Source organism: Lampetra planeri, unplaced genomic scaffold (assembly GCF_965212315.1).
Source record: "Lampetra planeri unplaced genomic scaffold, kcLamPlan1.2.h2 scaffold_592, whole genome shotgun sequence".
NCBI classification, from domain to species: Eukaryota; Metazoa; Chordata; class Hyperoartia; order Petromyzontiformes; family Petromyzontidae; genus Lampetra; species Lampetra planeri.
This window is the reverse complement of record NW_027615415.1, coordinates 25,132-35,000: the sequence shown is the minus strand read 5'-3', so window position 1 is coordinate 35,000 and position 9,869 is coordinate 25,132. Positions and strand designations below refer to the sequence as shown.

The 9,869-nt window shown below is 57.9% G+C and overlaps 1 protein-coding gene across 1 annotated transcript in view; it reads right to left on the bottom strand.

Moving 5' to 3' along the window:
• Positions 1 to 9,869, bottom strand: part of LOC144741541 (cleavage stimulation factor subunit 2-like) — a 28,291-nt gene that overhangs the window by 8,685 nt on the left and 9,737 nt on the right. Inside the window, 3 exon segments of the mRNA XM_078624060.1 lie at positions 18 to 100; positions 3,404 to 3,498; positions 4,642 to 4,750. Of these exon segments, the coding sequence (XP_078480186.1) occupies positions 18 to 100; positions 3,404 to 3,498; positions 4,642 to 4,750 (287 nt within the window).

Here is a 9,869-nt window from a genome sequence, read left to right as displayed (position 1 = left end):
ATGACACAGCCACTCACCATGTGCATGCCGCCGCCGCCTCCCATGCCGCCTCGTGGCTGCTGCTCCATCATCCGCGGCTCTCCAGGGCGCATCTCCCTCCCTGCGTCGCCACCGTCACCATCATCACCATCATCACCATCATCACCATCATCACCATCATCATCACCATCATCACCACAATCATTAGCATCACCATCATCATCATCACGACCACCGTCATCACCACCACCATTAGCATCACCACCATCACTACCACCATCATCACCATCATCACCATCATCACCATCAGCACCATCAGCACCATCCCATTAGCATCATCACCATCATCACCACAATCATTAGCATCATCATCATCATCACGACCACCGTCATCACCACCATCATCACCACCACCATTAGCATCACCACCATCACTACCACCATCATCACCATCATCATCACTACCACTACCACCATCACTACCACCATCACCACCACCACCATTAGCATCACCACCATCACTACCACCACCACCATTAGCATCACCACCATTAGCATCACCACCATCACCACCACCATCACTACCACCATCACCACCACCATCACCACCATCACCACCATCACCACCATCACTACCACCATCACCACCACCATTAGCATCACCACCATCACCACCATCACCACCATCACTACCACCACCACCATCACCACCACCACCATTAGCATCACTACCATCACTACCACCACCACCATTAGCATCACCACCATTAGCATCACCACCACCATCACCACCATCACCACCATCACCATCACTACCATCACTACCACCATCACCACCATCACCACCATCACTACCACCATCACCACCACCATCACTACCACCATCACCACCACCATCACTACCACCATCACCACCATCACCACCATCACTACCACCATCACCACCATCACCACCATCACCACCACCAGCTTCACGTCAACTCTGCACGGTGAGCGTGAGTGGCTCAGTGGGTGAGTATCTGGACTGGGCCTCCCCTAGGTCGACTCGGCCTCAAATGAGTACCTGGTGCTAATGGGATGATGGAGACAAAGGCGTCCTGGCGTGGTGCTGGCCACCCACCCCCTCATGTGCCTTGCCGGCCTTCATCGGTGCTCGCTAACAGCACTTGCCCCTACAGTCTGTTAAGGCTACATGGGGGATCTTTGTGTGTGTGTGTGCATGTGTAAGGGTGTGTACGTGTGTGTGTGTGCACTTGTGTGTACGTGTGTGTGTGCGCGTGCGTGTGTGTGTGTGTCCGCGTGCGTGTGTGTGTGCGCGCGTGTGTGTACGTGTGTGTGTGTGTGTGTACGTGTGTGTACGTGTGTATGTGTGTATGTGTGTGTACGTGTGTGTGCGTGTGTGTACGTGTGTGTACGTGTGTGTACGTGTGTGTACGTGTGTATATGTGTGTGTATGTGTGTATGTGTGTGTGTGTGTACGTATGTGTGTGTATGTATGTGTGTGTACGTGTGTGTGTGTGTACGTGTGTATATGTGTGTACGTGTGTATATGTGTGTGTGTGTGTACGTGTGTGTGTGTGTGTACGTGTGTATGTGTGTGTGTACGTGTGTGTGTGTATGTATGTGTGTGTGTACGTGTGTGTGTGTGTGTACGTGTGTGTATGTGTGTGTGTATGTGTGTGTGTGTACGTGTGTGTGTGTGTGTACGTGTGTGTATGTGTGTATGTGTGTGTGTACGTGTGTGTGTGTGTGTACGTGTGTGTATGTGTGTGTGTATGTGTGTGTGTATGTGTGTGTGTATGTGTGTGTGTATGTGTGTGTGTTTTGTGTGTGTGTATGTGTGTGTACGTGTCCGTACCCATTTGAGGCTGAAACATGGCACCTCGTGACTCTGGCAGGGTTCGGGCATCCCTCCTCCTCCTCGCTGATTAAACCTGCAGCACCATCATCACCATCAACATCATCAACATCAACAACATCAACATCAATCTTAATTTTTGGAGCTTTCGTGACTGCAGGAATTATTCTTTGGTTCTTTCGGTTAAGTCACGTCTAAAGATAAAATAATAAATTAAAATAATAGCGACGTTTCCATTGCAACACAAGCAATCATCATCAGGCATAAGAGAAATAGCAACAAAAATCTAACTAGAAAACTATAGACAGACATACAAGCAGACAGACATCACAAGGGACACACAGAGAGAGGACACATATCGGCACAGAGAGAGGGGTCGTTTCTGTGACGGTCCCTTAAATATAGGGAGGGGGGGGGCGGGGACGGAGAGAGGGAGGGGGCAGAGAAAATTAGCATATCAATGAGTGGACGGCAACGTGTTGCTGCTGCGCAAGTAAGATGACGACGTGGCACGGCACGCAAGCTTGAAAATTAAGGGAATATGGATCCATAGCAGGTCGCAGGTCCACCAAAGATCCGGACGCAGCCTCTCCCGGGCAGAGCAAGGAGGCTTGCGTTGAAGATTGTGTTTTTTATCCTTCCATCTGGCAACAAAACTGACACCTTTTTTTACAAGGAGTCATGTTTGCATAGACCACAATACCTGCAGTCGTAATGCAAACAAAAAACTCTGATAATGTGTGTGCACTGTCCTTGAAGTTGATTGGTCCACACCCGAGACAGCTTTCCTTAGAGCCTAGTCTCACACGGTGTTGGACCAGATGACGCCAAAAGGCGCACAACTCAAAGACAATGCACCATCAGAGTATGAGAGCTTGGGGCAAGCATCCACACCATTGGAACCTCATTTGCCAGTAAAAAATATGATAATTGGTTTTTTTACCCTTCTATCTGGCAACAAAACTGACACCTTTTTTACAAGGAGTCATGTTTGCATAGACCACAATACCTGCAGTCATAATGCAAACAAAAAACACAACTCTGATAATGTGTGTGCACTGTCCTTGAAGTTGATTGGTCCACACCCGAGACAGCGGAGGAGCGACGCTCACAACAACGAGCGGAGCGCCGGGTGGCTAAAGCACAGCAAGTTGGTACAGTAGGGGGCACAGGTGGTGCATCAGCCGGTCATCTCGGTCATCTCAGTCGACCCGTGGCACCTGCTGGGTCTGCTCCGTGACCTCCTGCCAGCGGGCGTTCGACACTTCACGTGGCCTCAGGGTGCACTTGGCCTGGCACAAGCGTCGTGGTGACGTCAACGCCACTTAGTGGCGAATGGCGGTTGTTGTTGTTGTTGTGTGTGTGCGTACGTGTGTGTGCGCGTTGTGCGTGCGTGCGTGTGTGTACGTGTGTGTGCGTGTGTGCATGCGTACGTGTGTGTGTGCGTGCGTGTGTGCATGCGTGCGTGTGTACGCGTGTGTGTGTACGTGTGAGTGTGCGTGCGTACGCGTGTGCGTGTGTGTGTGCGTGTGCGTACGTGCGTGTGTGTGCGTGTAATTGCATCACCTCGCATGTCATCCGCAGAGGGTCCCATTCCTCGGGGGTCTCTGAGCTGCTCGGCCGAGACGGAGCGGGGGTCCATGGGCGGCCCGGGGTACCCCCTGACGCACACGCAAACGCACACGCAACGCACACGCAACGCACACGCGTGGCACACACTGAAAGTAGCGACAGAAACCCGCGACGAGCTCCCCTGCGTGGGGGGCGAGGTCGTCAACTTCTCCCCCGAGCCGCCACCACCAACACCACCGCCACCACCACCAACACCACCACCGCCGCCACCACCGCCACCACCAACGCCACCGCCACCCGCCACCACCACCAACGCCACCCGCCAACACCGCCACCCGCCGCCGCCCGCCGCCGCCGCCGCCGCCGCCCCACCCGCCACCCGCCACCGCCACCACCACTCACCTGCTGGGATGGTCGCCATCAGGGGGCGTGCCCATGTGACCTCCAGGTCTCCGCTCCAGAGGCCCGTCTCCCAAGAGGCCCCCCGCCCTCCCCACCCCCACCCCGCCCTCCCCCCCCTCCACCTCCACCACCACCAACCCCCTCCCATTGGTCCACCCCCTCCACCCATTGGACCGCCCCCTCCACCCATTGGACCGCCCCCTCCACCCATTGGCCCGCCCCCTCCACCCATTGGCCCTCCTCCTCCACCCATTGGACCACCCCCTCCACCCATTGGTCCACCCCCTCCTCCCATTGGCCCTCCCCCTCCACCCATGGGCCCGCCCCCTCCCATCGGTCCGCCTCCTCCCATTGGTCCTCCTCCTCCCAAGGGACCCGCCTCCTCCCATGGGTCCGCCTCCTCCCATTGGTCCTCCTCCCCCCCATCGGACCGCCCCCTCCCATAGGCCCGCCCCCTCCCATTGGTCCTCCTCCTCCCAAGGGTCCGCCTCCTCCGCCTCCCATGGGTCCGCCCCCTCCACCCATTGGCCCGCCCCCCTCCACCCATGGGTCCGCCTCCTCCCATTGGTCCTCCTCCCCCCATAGGTCCGCCTCCCCCTCCCATGGGTCCGCCCCCTCCTCCCATTGGCCCTCCCCCTCCTCCCATTGGCCCGCCTCCCCCGCCCATTGGCCCGCCCCCTCCGCCCATTGGCCCTCCTCCCATTGGCCCCCCTCCACCCATGGGTCCGCCTCCTCCCCCCATGGGTCCGCCTCCTCCCCCCATGGGCCCGCCCCCTCCGCCCATTGGCCCGCCCCCTCCGCCCATTGGCCCGCCCCCTCCTCCCATTGGCCCGCCCCCTCCTCCCATTGGCCCGCCCCCACCCATTGGCCCGCCCCCACCCATGCCTCCTCCAGGGCCAGTCATGTGCATGGCCATCCGTGGTCCATCGGACATGGGACCTACCACACGTCACAGAACACACACACCACACGCATCACACACACATCACACACGCATCACACATCACATACACACACCACACGCAATACATCACACACACGCATCACACACGCAACACACCACACACATCACACACACACCACACACACGCATCACACCACACGCAACACACCACACCACACACACATCACACACGCATCACACCACACACACACACACGCAACACACCACACCACACACCACACCACACACACCACACACACAACACCCCACACACACACATCACACAAACCACACATACCACACCATACACACACACAGACCACACGCATCACACACACATCACACACGCAACACACCACACACACACAACACACCACACACATCGCACACACCACACATCACACCCCACATACACACAACCACCACACGCATCACACACACACACCACATACACAACCACCACACACCACACACACCACACGCTTTTTCTCAACCATCCTGAACACCTCCTCTGTCAGCCAGGGTCTCTGGGGAGGTCTGGACCACGTACCCAAAGCAGCCATTGCAGCTGCATGAGTCACAGTCCTAAACCTCGCCCATTTACCCTCGACATCTGGAGGAGTGGGGGACGATGCCAACCCCAGCTGCAAGTGATGATGAAATTCTCGCTTGCAACTTTCATCAGCTAACTGAGACCAGGTCACCTTAAGTTGGAATGGGGTCCTGGGTGTACACACACCACCGGAGTGGAAGAATGGCAGGTGCATCTTACAGATGACAAGTCGATGGTCAGAGGGCAGATCAGCTCCACGGTAGGTCCTGGTGTCAAGGACATGGTCCCGCATCCGCTGGTCCGTCACTATGTAGTCCAGCAGATGTTCTTGCTTGGACCCGCCATGCATCCATGATGTTGTGTGGATGCGCCGATGCCGGAAGAGCGTGTTGGTAATTACAAGCCCATTGGTTGCATAGAAGTCTAGCAGCCTCCTACCGTTGTTATTGAGCTGATCTGGCCCATGCCCTCCAATCACTCCAGACCAGGTACCAGCATCATGACCAACTCGGGCATTGACGTCACCCAACAAGATGACTCTGTCCCGAGTGGCCACTTTAGCCAGCACCTGTGACAGGAGGTCATAGAAGGAATCTGACTCATCGGCTTTGCCTGCATCCCTCCACGGATGTTCGTCTTCGGTGGGGGCATAAGTAACCACGACCACCACTCCTCACCTCCGGTTGATGGGAAGGCGAGCCCAAAGTAGCCTGGGGCTTACAGCTTCCCACACCTCACCGCCACGCTCCCACGCCCCCTTCATTCTTTTGTTCAGAAGAAGAGCCACTCCCTGTTGTTTGGCAGTCTCCTGCCCCGAGTAGAGGACTGTCCACCCCTCATGGTGGCAGGAGCCAGAACCGGTCCACTGGACCTCCTGAATGCCACAGAGATCCAGACGGTACAGGTCCAGCTCCCGACAGAGGAGTGGCAGCCTCTCCTCCGCAGTGAGCGTTCGAAGATTCCACGTGGCCACACGAAGTGGTTTTTCGTTGTTTCTGGAGGAGCCCCGAGGGTGAAGATTCAATCTCCTGGCTCCGCCAATTGGGGTTTGGCCAGGAGACGTCACAGACGCCTGTCCCCCCGGGGCCTCCGGCACAAGCTTATTAGTTACATATTTATGTTTCATTCGTAGTTTCGTGGTAATGAATTGAAGGTGTTACCAGCCCCTCGCACCCGTCCAGAGCCCCCGTTTAGCCGCTGTGGTGGTCACAGACGCCATGAGGGGAGAAGCCAATGGGCATTGACATTGGCCCTCCCCCCCACAGCACTTTCCACGACAGTGTTGCCCGTCCGGCACCACGAGGAGGTAGGGGGTTGTTTTGCCATGCGTAGTGTGTACACACACACACACATACACACGTACACACACACGTACACACACGTATACACACGTACACACACGTGTACACACGTATACACACACACACACGTACACACACACGTATAACCACACACACACACACACGTACACACACGTGTACACACGTATACACACACACACACGTACACACACACGTATAACCACACACACACACACACGTACACACACGTGTACACAAGTATACACACACACACACGTATAAACACACACGTACACACACGTGTACACACGTATACACACACACACGTATACACACACACACGTATACACACACACACACACGTACACACACACGCACACACACGCACAAGCCAGCATGCCTGCTTACTGGACTGAGGAGACTGGCCCTCTTAGGGAGCGCGTGAAGGCAACCGCAGAGGAGAGAAGCGTTAGTCCACAGCGAGCCCCGCACACTCAGCACCACGCTCAGCACCACGCTCAGCACCACGCTCAGCACCACGCTCAGCACCACGCTCAGCACCACGCTCAGCACCACGCTCAGCACCACGCTCAGCACCACGCTCAGCACCACGCTCAGCACCACGCTCAGCACCACGCTCAGCACCACGCTCAGCACCACGCTCAGCACCACGCTCAGCACCACGCTCAGCACCACGCTCAGCACCACGCTCAGCACCACGCTCAGCACCACGCTCAGCACCACGCTCAGCACCACGCTCAGCACCACGCTCAGCACCACGCTCAGCACCACGCTCAGCACCACGCTCAGCACCACGCTCAGCACCACGCTCAGCACCACGCTCAGCACCACGCTCAGCACCCACGCTCAGCACCACGCTCAGCACCACGCTCAGCACCACGCTCAGCACCACGCTCAGCACCACGCTCAGCACCACGCTCAGCACCACGCTCAGCACCACGCTCAGCACCACGCTCAGCACCACGCTCAGCACCACGCTCAGCACCACGCTCAGCACCACGCTCAGCACCACGCTCAGCACCACGCTCAGCACCACGCTCAGCACCACGCTCAGCACCACGCTCAGCACCACGCTCAGCACCACGCTCAGCACCACGCTCAGCACCACGCTCAGCACCACGCTCAGCACCACGCTCAGCACCACGCTCAGCACCACGCTCAGCACCACGCTCAGCACCACGCTCAGCACCACGCTCAGCACCACGCTCAGCACCACGCTCAGCACCACGCTCAGCACCACGCTCAGCACCAGCTCAGCACCACGCTCAGCACCACGCTCAGCACCACGCTCAGCACCACGCTCAGCACCACGCTCAGCACCACGCTCAGCACCACGCTCAGCACCACGCTCAGCACCACGCTCAGCACCACGCTCAGCACCACGCTCAGCACCACGCTCAGCACCACGCTCAGCACCACGCTCAGCACCACGCTCAGCACCACGCTCAGCACCACGCTCAGCACCACGCTCAGCACCACGCTCAGCACCACGCTCAGCACCACGCTCAGCACCACGCTCAGCACCACGCTCAGCACCACGCTCAGCACCACGCTCAGCACCACGCTCAGCACCACGCTCAGCACCACGCTCAGCACCACGCTCAGCACCACGCTCAGCACCACGCCTCAGCACCACGCTCAGCACCACGCTCAGCACCACGCTCAGCACCACGCTCAGCACCACGCTCAGCACCACGCTCAGCACCACGCTCAGCACCACGCTCAGCACACGCTCAGCACACCACGCTCAGCACCACGCTCAGCACCACGCTCAGCACCACGCTCAGCACCACGCTCAGCACCACGCTCAGCACCACGCTCAGCACCACGCTCAGCACCACGCTCAGCACCACGCTCAGCACCACGCTCAGCACCACGCTCAGCACCACGCTCAGCACCACGCTCAGCACCACGCTCAGCACCACGCTCAGCACCACGCTCAGCACCGACGCTCAGCACCACGCTCAGCACCACGCTCAGCACCACGCTCAGCACCACGCTCAGCACCACGCTCAGCACCACGCTCAGCACCACGCTCAGCACCACCGCTCAGCACCACGCTCAGCACCACGCTCAGCACCACGCTCAGCACCACGCTCAGCACCACGCTCAGCACCACGCTCAGCACCACGCTCAGCACCACGCTCAGCACCACGCTCAGCACCACGCTCAGCACCACGCTCAGCACCACGCTCAGCACCACGCTCAGCACCACGCTCAGCACCACGCTCAGCACCACGCTCAGCACCACGCTCAGCACCACGCTCAGCACCACGCTCAGCACCACGCTCAGCACCACGCTCAGCACCACGCTCAGCACCACGCTCAGCACCACGCTCAGCACCACGCTCAGCACCACGCTCAGCACCACGCTCAGCACCACGCTCAGCACCACGCTCAGCACCACGCTCAGCACCACGCTCAGCACCACGCTCAGCACCACGCTCAGCACCACGCTCAGCACCACGCTCAGCACCACGCTCAGCACCACGCTCAGCACCACGCTCAGCACCACGCTCAGCACCACGCTCAGCACCACGCTCAGCACCACGCTCAGCACCACGCTCAGCACCACGCTCAGCACCACACTCAGCATCACACTCAGCATCACGCTCAGCATCACGCCCATCACCTTCACGTCGCGTGTGTGTAGTGTGTACGTAGTGTGTGTGTAGTGTGTGTGTAGTGTGTACGTCGCATGTACGTAGCGTGTACGTAGTGTGTGTGTGTAGCGTGTGCGTAGTGTGTGTGTGTAGTGTGTGCGTAGTGTGTACACAGCGTGTGTGTAGTGTGTGTAGTGTGTACGTAGTGTGTGTGTAGTGTGTGTGTAGTGTGTGTGTAGTGTGTGTGTAGTGTGTACGGAGTGTGTGTAGTGTGTGTGTAGTGTGTGTAGTGTGTGTGTAGTGTGTGTGTAGTGTGTGTGTAGTGTGTGTGTAGTGTGTGTGTAGTGTGTGTGTAGTGTGTGTGTAGTGTGTGTGTAGTGTGTGTGTAGTGTGTACGGAGTGTGTGTAGTGTGTGTGTAGTGTGTGTGTAGTGTGTGTGTAGTGTGTGTAGTGTGTACGCAGTGTATATGTTAGCGTGTACGTAGCGTGTGCGTGGCGTGTGCGTAGTGTGTACGTAGCTGTTACTGCTGCAGCTGCTGCTACTGCTGCTGCTGCTGCTACTGCTGTTGTTGCTGCTACTGCTACTACTACTGCTGCTACTGCTGCTGCTACTACTGCTGCTGCTACTTCTACTACT